The sequence below is a fragment of the Oncorhynchus gorbuscha genome, linkage group LG06 (genome assembly GCF_021184085.1).
Source record: "Oncorhynchus gorbuscha isolate QuinsamMale2020 ecotype Even-year linkage group LG06, OgorEven_v1.0, whole genome shotgun sequence".
NCBI classification, from domain to species: domain Eukaryota; kingdom Metazoa; phylum Chordata; class Actinopteri; order Salmoniformes; family Salmonidae; genus Oncorhynchus; species Oncorhynchus gorbuscha.
In genome coordinates this window covers 100616274-100634288 of record NC_060178.1, presented here as the reverse complement: position 1 = coordinate 100634288, position 18015 = coordinate 100616274, and the positions used below count along the sequence as shown (strand labels likewise).

Sequence of the window (18015 nt, the reverse complement as noted above, 5' to 3'; positions counted from 1 at the left end):
CTGCCTTCGATACCGTGAACCATCAGATCCTCCTCTCCACCCTCTCCGAGCTGGGCATCTCCGGCGCGGCCCACGCTTGGATTGCGTCCTACCTGACAGGTCGCTCCTACCAGGTGGCATGGCGAGAATCTGTCTCCTCACCACGCGCTCTCACCACTGGTGTCCCCCAGGGCTCTGTTCTTGGCCCTCTCCTATTCTCGCTATACACCAAGTCACTTGGCTCTGTCATAACCTCACATGGTCTCTCTTATCATTGCTATGCAGACGACACACAATTAATCTTCTCCTTTCCCCCTTCTGATGACCAGGTGGCGAATCGCATCTCTGCATGTCTGGCAGACATATCAGTGTGGATGACGGATCACCACCTCAAGCTGAACCTCGGCAAGACGGAGCTGCTCTTCCTCCCGGGGAAGGACTGCCCGTTCCATGATCTCGCCATCACGGTTGACAACTCCATTGTGTCCTCCTCCCAGAGCGCCAAGAACCTTGGCGTGATCCTGGACAACACCCTGTCGTTCTCAACTAACATCAAGGCGGTGGCCCGTTCCTGTAGGTTCATGCTCTACAACATCCGCAGAGTACGACCCTGCCTCACACAGGAAGCGGCGCAGGTCCTAATCCAGGCACTTGTCATCTCCCGTCTGGATTACTGCAACTCGCTGTTGGCTGGGCTCCCTGCCTGTGCCATTAAACCCCTTCAACTCATCCAGAACGCCGCAGCCCGTCTGGTGTTCAACCTTCCCAAGTTCTCTCACGTCACCCCGCTCCTCCGTTCTCTCCACTGGCTTCCAGTTGAAGCTCGCATCCGCTACAAGACCATGGTGCTTGCCTACGGAGCTGTGAGGGGAACGGCACCTCAGTACCTCCAGGCTCTGATCAGGCCCTACACCCAAACAAGGGCACTGCGTTCATCCACCTCTGGCCTGCTCGCCTCCCTACCACTGAGGAAGTACAGCTCCCGCTCAGCCCAGTCAAAACTGTTCGCTGCCCTGGCCCCCCCAATGGTGGAACAAACTCCCTCACGACGCCAGGACAGCGGAGTCAATCACCACCTTCCGGAGACACCTGAAACCCCACCTCTTTAAGGAATACCTAGGATAGGTTAAGTAATCCCTCTCACCCCACCCCCCCCCTAAGTTTTAGATGCACTATTGTTAAGTGACTGTCCCACTGGATGTCATAAGGTGAATGCACCAATTTGTAAGTCGCTCTGGATAAGAGCGTCTGCTAAATGACTTAAATGTAATGTTAAATGTAACAATTATGGTAAGATTTTTAAAATGCAGGGCATGCTATGTATGGCTTTGTATGCGTCTCTGTGTATGGAGTAAAGGTGGTCTGTAGTTGATTTCCCTCTGGTTGTACATTTAACATGCTGATAGAAATTTGGTAAAACAGATTTAAGTTTAAAGTCCCCGGCTACTAGGAGTGCCGCCTCTGGGTGAGCGTTTTCTTGTTTACTTATGGTAGAATACAGCTCATTCAATGCTGTCTTAGTGCCAGCCTCAGTCTGTGGTGGAATATAAAAAGCTATTAAAAATACAGATGAAAACTCTCTAGGTAGATAGTGTGGTCTACAGCTTATCATGAGATACTCTGCCTCAGGCGAGCAATAGCTTGAGACTTCCTTAGATATCGTGCACCAGCTGTTGTTTATAAAAATAAATAGTCTGCCGCCCCTTGTCTTACCAGACGCCGCTGTTCTATCCTGCCGGTACAGCGTATAACCAGCCGGGAAATTTCGGGAAACATAAGATATCACAGATATCGCATAGGTAATCTATTTTATTCTCCAAAGAATTCACGTTTGCAAACGGAATGGAAGTAAGTGGAGGTTTATTCGATCAGCTACAAATTCTCAGAAGGCAGCCCGCCCCTTGGCTCCATTTTCTCTGCCTCCTCTTCACGCAAATCACGGGGATCTGGGCCTGTTCCCGAGAAAGCAGTCTATCATTTGCGTCGGGCTCGTTAGACTCGTTAAAGGGAAAAAAGGATTCTGCCAGTCCGTGGTGAGTAATCGCAGTCCTGATGTCCAGAAGTTATTGTCGGTCACAAGAGACAGTAGCGGCAACATTATGTACAAAATAAGTAAAAAGAATAAGTCACAAACAACGCAAACAAACACAATCGGTAAAACATCAGCCTTCCTCTCCAGCTCCAGATAACCACCAGTGTCATGTCCATTACTAGTGTTCTTTGGCCCAAGCAAGTCTCTTCTTATTATTGGTGTCCTTTAGTAGTGGTTTCTTTGCAGCAATTTGACCATAAAGGCCTGGTTCATGCACTATCCTCTGAACAGTTGATGTTGAGATGTGTCTGTTACTTGAACTCTGTGAAGCATTTATTTGGGCTACAATCTGATGTACAGTTAACTACAATTAACTTATACTGTGCATCAGAGGTAACTCTGGGTCTTCCTTTCCTGTGGTGGTCCTAATCAGACCCAGTTTCATCATAGCGCATGATGGTTTTTGCAACTGCACTTTCAAAGTTTTTGAAATTTTCCAGATTGACTGACCTTCAAGTCTTAAAGTAATGATGGAATTATGTCAATACTCTTTGGTTATTTGAGCTCTTCTTGCCATAATATGGACTTGGTCTTTTACCAAATAGGGCTATCTTCTGTATAACACCCCTACCTTATAACACCCCTACCCCTACACAACTGTTTGGCTCAAACGCATTATGAAGAAAAATAATTCCACAAATTAACTTTAAACAAGGCACACCTGTTAATTGAAACTAATTTCTGGTGACTACCTCATGAAACTGGTTGAGAGAATACCAAAAGTGTGCAATGCTGTCATCAAGCCAAAGGGTGGCTACACTGAAGAATCTCAAATATATTTTGATTTGTTGAACACTTTTTTGGTAACTACATGATTCCATGTGTCTTATTTTATCATTTAGATTTCTTCAACATTATTCTACAATTTAGAAAATATATATTTATTTTTTTAAACCCTGGAATGAGTAGGTGTGTCCAAACCTTTGACTGGTACTATATTATTTTTAGAAATAACATTCATTGTTTATTCACATAAACTACTGAAAAAACACCAAGTTATTTTAATTTTGGAAATCTGTTCCAAACTATTCCCATGCATAATAAAGAAACACATTATCGTATATAAATGTAAGCTACAGTTGAAGTTGGAAGTTTACATACACTTAGGTTGGAGTCATTAAAACTTGTTTTTCAACCACTGCGCAAATTTCTTGTTAACAAACTATAGTTTTGTCAAGTCGGTTAGGGACATCTACTTTGCGTATGACACAAGTCCTTTTTCCAACAATTGTTTACAGACAGATTATTTCACTTATAAATCACTGCATCACAATTCCAGTGGGTCAGACGTTTTCATACACTAAGTTGACTGTGCCTTTAAACAACTTGGAAAATTAAAGAACATTAAGTAATGGCTTTAGAAGCTTCTGGTAGGCTAATTGACACAACTTGAGTCAATTGGAGGTGTACCTGTGGATGTATTTCAAGGCCTACCTTCAAACTCAGTGCCTCTTTACTTGACATCATGGGAAAATCAAAATAAATCAGCCAAGACCTCAGAAAATAAATTGTAGACCTCCACAAGCCTGGTTCATCCTTAGGAGCAATTTCCAAATGCCTGAAGGTACCATGTTCATCTGTACAAACAATAGTACGCAAGTATAAACACCATGGGACCACGCAGACGTCATACCGCTCAGGAACGTGGCGCGTTCGGTCTCCTAGAGATGAACGTACTTTGGTGCGAAAAGTGCAAATCAATCCCAGAACAACAGCAAAGGACCCTGTGAAGATGCAGGAGGAAACGGGTACAAAATGATCTATATCCACAATAAAACGAGTCTTATATCGACATAACCTGAAAGGCCGCTCAGCAAGGAAGAAGCCACTGCTCCAAAACCGCCATAAAACGAGCCAGACTACGGTTTGAAACTGCACAAGGGGACAAAGATTGTACTTTTTGGAGAAATGTCCTCTGCTCTGATGAAACAAAAGTAGAACTGTTTGGCCATAATGACCATCGTTATGTTTGTAGGAAAAGGGGGAGGCTTGCAAGCCGAAGCACACCATCCCAACCGTGAAGCACGGGGTGGCAGCATCATGTTGTGTGGATGCTTTGCTGTAGGAGGGACTGGTGCACTTCACAAAATAGATGGCATCACGAGGTAGGAACATGATGTGGATATATTGAAGCAACATCTCAAAACATCAGTCAGGAAGTTAAAGTTTGATCGCAAATGGGTCTTCCAAATGGACAATGGCCCAAAGCATACTTCCAAAGTTGTGGCAAAATGGCTTAAAGGACAACAAAGTCAAGGTATTGGAGTGGCCATCACAAAGCCCTGACCTCAATCCATAGAAAATGTGTGGGCAGAACTGAAAAAGCGTGTGCGAGCAAGGAGGCCTACAAACCTGATTCAATTACACCAGCTCTGTCAGGAGGAATGGGCCAAAATTCACCCAACTTATTGTGGGAAGCTTGTGGAAGGCTACCCAAAACGTTTGACTCAAGTTAAATTATTTAAAGGCAATGCTACCAAATACCAATTGTGTGTATGTAAATGTCTGACCCACTGGGAATGTGATAAAATAAATAAAAGCTTAAATAAATTCTCTATACAATTATTTTCACATTTCACATTCTTAAAGTAAAGTAGTGATCCTAACTGACCTAAAACAGGGCATTGTTACTAGGATTAACTGTCAGGAATTGTGAAAAACTGAGTTTAAATGTATATGTAAACTTCTGACCAACTGTATATGTTTGTAAAACATTATATCTGTTTTGGCTTCTTGCAGTCAAATTGCAGTCTTCAAATGTTCTGTAATTTTCCAGCCCCCTGATCATCTGCTCAATAAAATCAGACCGTGGCTGAATCTCGTTGGTGATCCCTGGTCTAGGGACGATGGCCATGGCTAAAGTAAAAAATGAAGGACATCCTCTCATTTATCAGAAAAACGACTCCATCCATAGGGACCAAACTCCAGTCATTTAGCAGATGCTTTATCCTGAGCGATTTACTAGAGAAATTAGGATCAAGTGTTTTGCTCAAGGGCACATCGACCGATATTTCACCTAGTCAGCTCAGGGATTCGAACCAGCGACTAGGGTTTTCCCCAAAGAATGTAAGAGGGCACTGCGCCACCTTGTAGACTGGCTGCACCACTTTATTTATTATAATTTAAGAAATTATTTTCCTCTAGATTGCAGGAAATGGCAGTTACAAGTGTTCAAAAATGCGAAAATCTCTAAGGCACTACCCACCCACGCTGTACTCAGCAGTACCAGATCATGGAGAAGACCCTGTGCAATATTTCAGTTACTGGCCCAACACTCTTAACCGCTAGGCTACATGCCACCCCAACGCATAGCAAAAGAACACTCTGTGTTCCTAATGTAATGACAATGAACCATGTACTGTATGTCACAATCCAAAAGCCCTGTTAAAGTCTTGTTCCATCTGTAATACAGTAGCTATTCAACTCCCACAGCTGTACCATCTACTGTAAGAGATACTAAACCGCTATCCACACCAACACCAGCATAAACTCTCCCTCCAGCTGAGTGACTTGATGATAGTGCGTAAACGATGCAAGTGTAGGAGATATTTTCCCTGTCAGTTACACAGGGAGAGACAGGAGCAGCTGCAACCACTCTGCTGCATCCTGTAGATAAATATAGGTCTTTCCCACTGGGCAGACACTTGTTGAATCAATGTTGTTTATGCGTCATTTCAATTAAATTACGTTGAACCAACGTGAAATAGATGTTTAATTGACGTCTTTGCCCAGTGGCTACTGGTAGTGGGACCGGGAGCTCATCAGATAAGACACCCAAGTGGTACAGGACAGTAGCTCAGATTAGTGTGATGTTTTTAGTGACAATGTGTTATTTAAACACATGTCCTAAACCCTCGCTCTTTTATTACAGTCAATAGATAAACAGACAAGCCCCCATAAGAGACAGGCAGTTAAAGGTTTATTAGTCTTTTAGATGACTGGTGGTCCATACAAGTGTATCACTGTCCAATCTATGGTAGGATCAGGACATTCTTTGCTTACTTATTCAGAATACGGATTCTACAATGCTATTGTTATAAAATGGAATTATGAATCTAGTCACAACTTGGATGCAGATATTACTTATTTCCAAATACTGTGTCATGATTGAAAATAAAAACTGAAATATCCCATTCATTATTTCCCTGAAATGACTAGGTCATACCGTACAACATACATGTAATCTCTTATATGTGCTTCCTGCTCTCACCTGCCATCTTGTCATCTCCCTGGTGTGAATCAGCAGGTTTGGCCGATGGCTCCATGGTGGTCCCCTCAGCTGCCTTGGTCTCGGCTGCTCTGGGGGTCTTAGCAGGGGACTTAGCAGGTGACTTGGTGGGCTCACCGTTGAAGTGCTTCTTAGTCAGCTGGAGCTGGCTGGTGAACTTCTCATGCTGATGGAGGGAGGAAGGGATGGAGTGATGGAGAAAGAAAGTGGAACACCGTCAGAGCCAAAATGATCATTTTTCATCTAATGCTGACACACACAGCTTAAAGTTATATTTGCATGGGGCAAGATAAAATCTTATGAACCTACAGTGCCTTCAGAAAGTATGCATACCCCTGGCAAGTAAGCATACCCCTGGCCTTATTCCACATTTTGTTGTGTAACAGCCTGTATTCAAAATGGAATTTTTTTCTCACCCATCTACACACAATACCACATAATGACAAAGTGAAAAAAATATGTTTTTAGATTTTTTTGCAGAAGCACCTTTGGCAGTGATTACAGCTGTGAGCTTTAAATCTCTACGAGCTTTCCACACCTGGATTATGCAACATTTGCCCATTATTATTTAAAAATTCTTCAAGTTCTGTGAAATTGGTTGTTGGTCATTGCTAGACAACCATTTAAGTATTGCCATAGATTTTAAAATAGATTTAAGTCAAAACTGTAACTCGGCCATTTAAAAACATTCACTGTCTTCTTGGTAAGCAACTCCAGTTTAGTTTTGGCCTTGTGTTTAAGGTTATTGTTCTGCTGAAGGGTGAATTAATCTCCCAGTGTCTGGATGGAAAGCAGACTGAACCAGGTTTTCCTCTAGGGTTGTGCCTGTGCTTAGCTCCATTACGTTTGTTTTTTTATCCTGAAAAACTCCTGTCCTTAAGGATTACAAGCATACCCTTAACATGATGCAGCCACTCGATGCTTGAAATTTGAAGAGTTGTACTCAGTAATATGCTGTAATGGATTTGCCCCAAATATAATATTTTGTATTCAGGACAAAAAGTGAATTGCTTTGCCACATTCTGTGCAGTATTACTTTAGTGCCTTTTTGCAAACAGGATGCAGTTATGGAATATTTTCAGTTTTCTCCTATCACAGCCATTAAACTCTGTAGCTGTTTTAAAGTCACCATTGTTCACATGGTTTAATCCCTGAGCAGTTTCCTTTCTCTCCGGCAACTGAGTTAGGAAGGACGCCTGTATCTTTGTAGTGACTGGGTATATTGATACACCATTCAAAGTGTAATTAATAACTTCACCATGTAATTAATAAAGTTTTACCCATCAATAGGTCACCTTCTTTGTGAGGCATTGGAAAATCTCCCTGGGGTAGAGATGAGGTAGTCATTCAAAAATCAGGTTAAACACTATTACACACAGAATGAGTGCATGCAACTTATTACGTGACTTGTTAAACACATTTTTACTCCTGAACTTATTTAGTCTTACCATAACAAAGGGGTATAATACTTATTGACTCGACCTTTTGCTTTTCATTTTTTATTCATTGGTAAAAATGTCAAAATACATCATTTCACTTCCACTTTGGCATTATAGGGTATTATCTATAGGCCATTGACCAAAAACCTAAAAGTGGTCCTTCTGTAGCTCAGTTGGTAGAGCATGGCGCTTGTAACGCGAGGGTAGTGGGTTCGATTCCCGGGACCACCCATACGTAGAATGTATGCACACATGACTGTAAGTCGCTTTGGATAAAAGCGTCTGCTAAATGGCATATATATATATATATAAAATCAGTTTTAAAATTCAGGCTGCAACACAACAACATTTTGAAAAAAATCAAGGGGTGTGATTCCTTTCTGAAGACCCTGTACTTACAGACAGTGTGTTATACTATGGTATAACTGTTATCATTTCATATTTAGCAGACATTAGCACCCCAGATAGCCCTGATATTGAGTACAACATAGATATTCTGATATACAGCGCCTTCAAACAGGATTCACACCCCTTGACTTATTCCACATTCTGATGTGTTACAAAGTGGGAAAAGGTTACATACACTACCGTTCAAAAGTTTGGAGTCACTTAGAAATGTCCTTGTTTTCCATGAAAACATACATGAATGGAGATGCTAAATGAATAGAAATTATAATAAAGACATTGACAAGGTTATAAATAATGATTTTTCATTGAAATAATAATTGTGTCCTTCAAACTTTGCTTTTGCCAAATAATCCTCCATTTGCATCAATTACAGCCTTGCAGACCTTTGGCATTCTAGTTGTCAATTTGTTGAGGTAATCTGAAGATTACGTATGGTAAACGTGCTCCCACAACAGCTCAATAGGGTTGAGATCTGGTGACTGTGCTGGTGACTGTGCTGGCCACTCTATTATAGACAGAATACCAGCTGACTGCTTCTTCCCTAAATAGTTTTTGCATAGTTTGGAGTTTGGAGCTGTGCTCCAATAAAGCGCCGTCCACAGGGTATGGCATGGCATTCTTCAAGATCCCTTTTACCCTGTACAAATCTCCCAATTTACCACCACCAAAGCACCCCCAGACCATCATCTTGCCTCCACCATGCCTGACAGATGGCTTCAAGCACTCTTCCAGAATCTTATAATTGTTCTGCTTCTCACGAATGTTCTTCTTTGTGATCCAAACACCTCAAACATATATTAGTCTGTCCATAACACTTGTTTCCAATCTTCCTCTGTCCAGTGTCTGTGTTCTTTTGCCCATCTTCAACTTTTATTGGCCAGTCTCGGATATGACTTTTCATTGCAACTCTGCCTAGAAGACCAGCATCCCGGAGTCGCCTCTTCACGGTTGACGTTGAGACGGGTGTTTTGTGGGTACTTTTTAATGAAGCTACTAGTTGAGGACTTGTGAGGTGTCTGTTTCACAAACTAGATACTTGAATGTACTTGTCCTCTTGCTCAGTTGTGCACCGGGGACTCCCACTCCTCTTTCTATTCTGGTTAGCGCCAGTTTGCGCTGTTCTGTGAAGGGAGTAGTATACAGCTTTGGACGAAATCTTCAGTTTCATGGTAATTTCTCGCATGGAATAACCTTCATTTCTCAGAACAAGAATAGACTGACGAGTTTCAGAAGAAAGGTATTTGCTTCTGGCCATTTTGAACCTGTAATCGAAGGCTCAACAAAATGTGATGCTCCAGATACTCAACTAGTCTAAAGAAGGCCAGTTGAATTGCTTCTTTAAACTGCACAACAGTTTTCAGCGGTGCTAACATAATTGCAAAAGGATTATCTAATGATCAATTAGCCTTTTAAATGATAAACTTGGATTAGTTAACACAACGTGCTATTGGAACACAGGAGTGATGGTTGCTGATAATGGGCCTCGGTACGCCTATGTAGATATTACATAAAAAATATGTTGTTTCCAGCTACAATAGTCAGTTACAACATTAACAATGTCTACACTGTATTTCTGATCAATTTGATGTTTTTTTAATGGATGAAAAATGCTTTTCTTTCAAAAACAAGGACATTTCTAAGTAGTGTACATTTTATCCCAGTACAACAGGTTGTATGTACTGTGTAGTGTCCTACCTGAAGAGCCTCATCTGGGACAGTCATCTCCTCTCGCACCACCGTGAACAGGTTGATATGTGGAGCAGGTTAAGGGAATACACTTTCACACTGTTTGTATCGATCCTCACAGCCACTTCATTATACACACAACAGTCAGGCCGAAGCCAGAGGATGACAGTTTGACATTTGCAGATTATACAGCTTGTCAAATGATCAGTGGACGAGAGCAATGAAGTGAACTGATGCCTCATGTAAAGGTTATTTAAATTGCAGTAATGTGTCATTGAAATGTTAAGGACTGAATGATTGAAAGGATATCATATCCAAACCTCAGCTTGTCATCAATCTTTAAAGTGACATACATCTGCTCCTGAATTCGGACATCATTCACAAATGTCTGTGTGGAGAGAGAGGGAAAACCTGTTTGTAAGTTATAAATAGCACATTATAAATGCACTGCCCTCCGCCTCTCTCCAGTGCCAGGCGTGCCAGCCCAGTTCTCATTGCTTAAAACCCTTGTGGCTCAGACTTAAGTTACATAATGAATTTAGGGAAACTGTTCCCTGCAAACGTCATTTCAGGCTACATTTAAACCAGAATACATTGCCTTTCATTCTCAGTTACAAATCACCAAAAACCTGCAGGCAACAGGTGATGGCGAGAAATTGGATTAGGGTTCTATTACACCGGTACTGTAAAAATCTAAAGTAAATGTGATTTCTGTCTTTCTTGCAGGTCTCTCCAACCCCCCATAAGAACCAGCCATAGTGCCATTATAAAAGGAAAGACAGCGCCTTAAATAATCAGGTGATGTGAAAAATGTCCAACACTGCAGCCAGAGACATTGAATCAGCTGATGGGGTCTGTTTATGGAAGGTATGTCAGATGATGGGGTGCAGAGCGGGGCAAGGAAAACATTGGCAGCTCTGGCCTCACTGAACAAGCATTTTCAAACATCACTGCCAGCGATTAGGTTTCCTGACTCTGTGCCGGTCTCTGTCTGACCTCTAATAGTGCGACAGAACTTGATGAAAGGGACAAGAGGTACTTTGATCTACCTGGGTCCTTCATGGAGAGCATAAAAATACAACTTTTTTATAGTCACAAGTCCAGTTTAAAGTCACTCTAAAAGAGAAGAACGGTTACATTGGGTAATATAAGTGTTAGCTGAGAGGTGGGTGCAGTGTCTAATTAGAAGATACAGTTATGACTGTAGGCTAGCTGTGGTTGCTATCAGGATGTATCAAAACAGAGTCCTGGACAAATAGATTGAACATGCACTGTTGACTTCTCTTATGAATCAAAATGTATCCTCAAGATGAGTAAGATGTGCAGGGCATTCAGTAGTCAGGCTCTGATTGGCCCAGCATGTGATGTAGATCCATCCTAAAGATGAGTAAGGTGTGCAGGGCATTCAGTAGTCACTTCCTGATTGGCCCAGCATGTGATGTAGATTCATTCTAAGATTTATTTTGTATTTTTTTATTTCACCTTTATTTAACCAGGTAGACCAGTTGAGAACAAGTTCTCATTTACAACTGTGACCTGGCCAAGATAAAGCAAAGCAGTGTGACACAAACAACAGAGTTACACATGGAGTAAACAAACATACAGTCAATAACAATAGAAACATCTATATACAGTGTGTGCAAATGTTGTAAGATAAGGGAGGGAAGGCAATAAAAAGGCAGAATTGGCGAAATAATTACAATTTAGCAATTAAACACTGGAGCGATAGATGAATGCGCAAGCAGAGATACTGGGATGCAAAAAATATAAAAAATAACAACGTGGGAATGAGGTAGTTGGGTGGGATATTTACAGATGGGCTGTGTACAGGTGCAATGATCGGTGATGCTCAGACAGCTGATGCTTAAAGTTAGTGAGGGAGATATAACACTCCAGCTTCAGTGATTTTTGCAATTCGTTCCAGTCATTGGCAGCCCAGAACTGTAAGGAAAGGCGGCCAAACGAGGAGCTGGCTTTGGGGATGACCAGTGAAAAATACCTGCTGGAGCGCGTGCTACGGGTGGGTGCTGCTATGGTGACCAGTGAGCTGAGATAAGGTGGGGTTTTACCTAGCAAAGACATATAAATGACCTGGAGCCAGTGGGTTTGACGACGAATATGAAGCGAGGGACAAACAACGAGAGCATACAGGTCGTAGTGATGGGTAGTATTGTCACGCCCTGACCGTAGATTGCTTTGTATGTTTCTATTTTTAGTTTGGTCAGGGAGTGATGTGGGTGGGTATTCTGTTTGTTCTATGTTTGTATTTCTATGTGTTTGGCCTGGTATGGTTCCCAATCAGAGGCAGCTGTCAATCGTTGAATCTGATTGAGAACCATACTTAGGCAGCCTGGTTTGGCCCTTGAGTTGTGGGTAGTTGATTTCTGTTTTGTGTGTATCACCTGACAGAACTGTTTCGTTCTTGTTATTCGTCGTGGTTATTTTGTTTAGTGTTTAGTTTAGATTAAATTTACAACATGAACACTTACGACGCTGCACCTAGGTTCTCTCCTTCTTCCACCTACGACAATCGTTACAAGTATATGGGGCTTTGGTGACAAAACTGATGGCACTGTGATCCAATTACATCCAATTTGCTGAGTAGAGTGTTGGAGGCTATTTTGTAAATTACATTGCCGAAGTCAAGGATGGGTAGGTTAGTTAGTTTTAAGAGGAAAAGTTTGGCAGCCTGAGTGAAGGATGCCTTGTTGCGAAATAGGAAGCCGACTCTAGATTTCATTTTGGATTGGAGATGGTTAATGAGAGTCTGGAAAGAGAGTTTACAGTCTAACCAGACAACTAGGTATTTGCAGTTGTCCACACATTCTAAGTCAGAGCCGTCCAGAGTAGTGATGCTAGTCGGGCGGGCAGGTGCGGGCAGCGATTGTTTGAAGAGCATGCATTTAGTTTTACTTGCAATTAAGAGCAGTTGGAGGCCACGGAAGGAGTGTTGTATGGCATTGAAGCCAATCTGGAGGTTTGTTAACATAGTGTTCAAAGAAGGGCCAGAAGTATACAGAATGGTGTTGTCTGTGTATAAGTGGATCAGAGAATCACCAGCAGCAAGAGCAACATCATTGATGTATACAGAGAAAAGAGTCGGCCCGTGAATTTAACCCTGCGGCACCCCCATAGAGACTGTCAGAGGTCCGGACAACAGGCCCTCTGATTTGACACACTGAACTCTATCTGAGAAGTAGTTGGTGAACCAGGCGAGGCAGTCATTTCAGAAAACAAGGCTGTTAAGTCTGCCGATAAGAATGCGGTGAATGACAGAGTCAAAAACCTTGGCCAGGTCAATAAAGACGTCTTTTATCGATGGCGATTATGATATCGCTTAGGACCTTGAGCGTGGCTGAGGTGCACCTATGACCAGCTTGGAAATCAGATTGCACAGCGGAGAAGGTACGGTGGGATTTGAAATGGTCGGTGATTTGTTTGTTAACTTGGCTTTCAAAGACTTTAGAAAGGCAGGGTAAGATAGATATAGGTCTGTAACAGTATGGGTCTAGAGTGTCTCCCCGTTTGAAGAGGGGGATGGCCGCGACATTTTTCTAACCGCCAGGGATCTCAGACGATACGAACGAGAGGTTGAACAGGCTAGTAATAGGGGTTACAATAATTGCGGTGGATAATTTTTTAGAGAGGGTGCAGATTGTCTAGCACAGCTGATTTGTGGGGCGGCAGGTAGCATAGTGGTTAGAGCGTTGGACTAGCAACCAAAAGGTTGCAAGATCAAATCCCTGAGCTGGAAAGGTAAAAAATGGTTGTTCTGCTCCTGAACAAGGCAGTTAACCCACTGTTCCTAGGCTGACATTGAAAATAGGAATTTGTTCTTAACTGACTTGCCTAGTTAAATAAATGTAAGATTGTAGGGGTCCAGATTTTGCAGCTATTTCAGAACACCAGCTATCTGGAATTGGGTGAAGGAGAAATGGGAGAAGATTGGGCAAGTTTCTGTGGGGGGTGCGGAGCTTTTGACCGGGGTAGGGGTAGCCAGGTGTAAAGCATGGCCAGCTGTAGAAATATTATTTTTGAAATTCTCGATTATCATAGATTTATCGGTGGTGACAGTGTTTCCTAGCCTCAGTGCAGTGGGCAGCTGGGAGGAGGTGCTCTTATTCACCATGGACTTTACAGTGTCCCAGAACTTTTTGGAGTTTGTGCTACATGATGCACATTTCTAAAGCTTGAACTGTTTGGGCACAGACCTGGAAAGCATGACATAACTTTGCAAGCTGTCTCTGCAGTAGATTGCAACTCCACCCCCGTTGGCAGTTCTATCTTGGTGGAAAATGTTGCAGTTGGGGATGGAAATTTCAGAATTTTTTGTGGCCATCCTAAGCCCGGATTCAGACACGGTTAGGACATCAGGCTTGGCGGAGTTTGCTAAAGCAGTGAATAAAAAAAACTTATGGAGGAGGCTTCTGATGTTAACATGCATGAAACCAAGTCCACAAATGATAGCAATTGGGGAATAGGAGTGGAACTGGGGGGATAAGGGTACGGCTAAAGGCTATAAGAACTGGTCATCTAGAGCGTTGGGGAGAGGGAATAAAAGGAGCAGAATTATGGGCGTGGTAGAATAGATTCAGGGCATAATGTGCAGACAATGATACGGTAGGATGTGAGTACAGTGTAAATAAACCCAGGCGTTAAGTGACAATGAGAGAGGTTTTGTCTCTGGAGGCACCAGTTAAGCCAGGTGAGGCCTCTGCATGTGTGGGGTGGGACAAAAGAGCTATCTAAGCCATTTTGAGAGGGACTGAGGGCTCTACAGTGAAATGAAACAATAAGAACTGGCCAAGACAGCAGCAGACAAGGCATATTGACAGAGAGAGGTATAAAGCATTCACAGGTGTTGATCAGGTGAGCTAAGACAACAACGGGTAAATGGTGATGAATGGGCAGAGTGGGTCAGGTAGGTACATACAGGACCTGAGTTCGAGGCTGGGGCTGACAGGTAAACAAAATCAGGTACGGTGTTATTAAAACAGTCCAGGGGGCATCAGCTGTGTAGCTGAGTGATCATGGGGTCAAAAGAGCAGCAGTAAGTGAGTCGGGGTGCCGTTCAGTAGTCACTACTGCGCTAGGCGAGCAGGGGACACAGCGTTCAGAAAAGCTAGCGGGCCGGGTCTAGTAGATGGTTCTTCGGCAACATAACAGAATAGCCTGTTGAGACCACATCGGACGATCACCTCGGCAGTTCAGTCGTGATGGATTGGCGGGGCTACATGTCGACAAAGGGTCCAGGCCAATTGGCAAAGGGGGTATTGTAGCCCTAGAATTAGCTGGTATATGTGCCTAGCTCGAGGCTATCTCAAGGCTAGCTGGTGCTTGCTTCTGGACAGAGGCGTTAGCTAACAGTAGCCACTCGTTTGCAGCTAGCCATCTGCAATGATCCGGTGTAATGATCCAGAGTGGCAGGAATCTGGCGATGTGGTAGAGAGAAGCAGTCCGATATACTCTGTGTTGATATCGCACTGTAGAGAATGGCAGGTGTTGTCCGAGCTAAGGCTGGCTTGGTGACCGAGAAAAAGGTGAAGACCACTAGCCGTGGCTCACAAAGACTAGTAACTAGTTAGCTGGCTGGCTCCTGATGGAAGTTCTAGTTATAAGGAATAAAAATAGCAGCTCCGTACCACATTGGGTTAGGTGGGTTGCAGGAAAGTATATTTTGTTTGTTGACAGAAAGTGAGATTAAGCTATATGCGAAAAAGACTGGTTAATTATGGCTATTTACACGGGATAAGACATGGGATAAAACAAAGACAAACACAAACGTCCTACTGCTACGCCATCTTGGTCAAGATAAGTAAGATGTGCAGGATATTCAGCAGTCAGGCTCTGATTGGCCCAGCATGTGATGTAGATCCGTCAGAAAGATGAGTAAGATGTGCAGGATATTCAGCAGTCAGGCTCTGATTGGCCCAGCATGTGATGTAGATCCGTCAGAAAGATGAGTAAGATGTGCAGGATATTCAGCAGTCAGGCTCTGATTGGCCCAGCATGTGATGTAGATCCGTCAGAAAGATGAGTAAGATGTGCAGGATATTCAGCAGTCAGGCTATGATTGGCCCAGTATGGGATATAGCGCTACTTCCTGTCGCCATGGGCCCTCGAACGACAGGGGAGGAATCCTGAAGCATGACTCAGGAGGAAGAGCTTATGACTCCAGCTTCCTGCCTGGGAGAATGCTTCACAGTTGTTCCAAGCTAGTGGGTTAGCCTAAACATTGAGTAAGTTACACAGCCATCAGCAGAACTAGGACAACTAACACATGACTCACACATACCATGTGGCAGGAAGAGCACTTCAACATGGTTTTTCTCTGCCGTGAAAAGATAATGGTGTGGAATAAAGGGGTAATTATCTCAGCCCTGTCAATTCCTCTCAAGTCAAAGCTGGAGCAAATTTGATTGGCCTAAAGATGAAGCACAACCTCTGACCCTTTTACATGTCTTCTCCTCCCCTTTTACTCACCCCGTTCAGGCTGCCCAGGTCCTTGACTTTGTGCTCATCGCTGGTCACCTCATAGTTGATGACCGCATGCTGCTTGTCAACACTCCGCGACTGTAAACACAAACCCAACAGTCACAGTCAGTAATGGTGTTACATTGTTGAATGGTAACTTGACATCAATGATGAACTTGAAATGTTTTTGACATGATGATAACAGTGTGTGCATGAAAGTTTAAACATCAACATTGTGACAATGTCAGTGTTTGGAGGAGGAATCACATGTATTGTTTACACAATTCTGCTTTGAAGTCAGATTATATTTCCATTCATAAAGCAGTTAGGCCCTGTTTAATTCTCTCACAGACAGAGATGGAAGCACAAACACACACACCAAGAAAGATACAACATGTAGGGAAAGTAGAGGGAGGAAGAGAGATAGTAGAGAGAGCTATGGCATCCACACAGAGCTACGGCATCCACACAGAGAGCCACGGCATCCACACAGAGAGCTACGGCATCCACACAGAGAGCTACGGCATCCACACAGAGAGCTACGGCATCCACACAGAGAGCTACGGCATCCACACAGAGAGCTACGGCATCCACACAGAGAGCTACGGCATCCACACAGAGAGCTTCGGCATCCACACAGAGAGCTTCGGCATCCACACAGAGAGCTACGGCATCCACACAGACAGATACGGCATCCACACAGAGAGCTACGTCATCCACACAGACAGCTATGACATCCACACAGAGAGCTACAGGAATCTTGTATGTTCTCTCTGTTCAGAGCATGAAGTCGTGATTCAGGAGAATGAAGAGAGAGGGAGCTTCTACTAAAGCATGTATGCATGTCAGTGCTTTATTTGAAGTAACTACGTTTCATGGTGAACATGAGTTGTCATATATAAGTGTCAAATATAAAACAGTGTTTACACTAACGTAAGTCTACTGTAGATAACATAGCCTATTATAGAAACAGCATGACAGATGAATGCCTTCATGGAATAAATCCTTTCAAACACAAACATGGCCCTTTGATTTGACTGTGGCCTAGTTGGGAGTGGTCCAGATTTGACTGTTATTAACTAGATGAGGCCTAGTTGTGAGTGGTCCAGATTTGACTGTTATTAACTAGATGAGGCCTAGTTGTGAGTGGTCCAGATTTGACTGTTATTAACTAGATGAGGCCTAGTTGTGAGTGGTCCAGATTTGACTGTTATTAACTAGATGAGGCCTAGTTGTGAGTGGTCCAGATCTGACTGTTATTAACTAGATGAGGCCTAGTTGTGAGTGGTCCAGATTTGACTGTTATTAACTAGATGAGGCCTAGTTGTGAGTGGTCCAGATTTGACTGTTATTAACTAGATGAGGCCTAGTTGTGAGTGGTCCAGATTTGACTGTTATTAACTAGATGAGGCCTAGTTGTGAGTGGTCCAGATTTGACTGTTATTAACTAGATGAGGCCTAGTTGGGAGTGGTCCAGATTTGACTGTTATTAACTAGATGAGGCCTAGTTGGGAGTGGTCCAGATTTGAGTATGATACCCTTGCGTTGGGAATCCATGCAACGGCTCTTAAACCCGTACATTCCTGAGACACCCATGTGACACCAAAAAGACTGAGGCCAGCAAAAACAGTCACATGGCCCGGATCTCTTGGCGTATTTTCCGTTGGCAGACACTAAACAAAGTACCCAGTCTTCTCCTCTCTTTCCCC

General features: G+C 43.1%; 1 protein-coding gene across 1 annotated transcript in view; it reads right to left on the bottom strand.

Annotated features, from left to right (window-relative positions):
- LOC124038629 (centrosomal protein of 170 kDa-like) overlaps window positions 1–18015 on the bottom strand; it is an 89999-nt gene that overhangs the window by 51410 nt on the left and 20574 nt on the right. Inside the window, 4 exon segments of the mRNA XM_046354707.1 lie at window positions 6282–6465; window positions 9842–9900; window positions 10142–10220; window positions 16316–16405. Coding sequence (XP_046210663.1) covers window positions 6282–6465; window positions 9842–9900; window positions 10142–10220; window positions 16316–16405 — 412 coding nt within the window.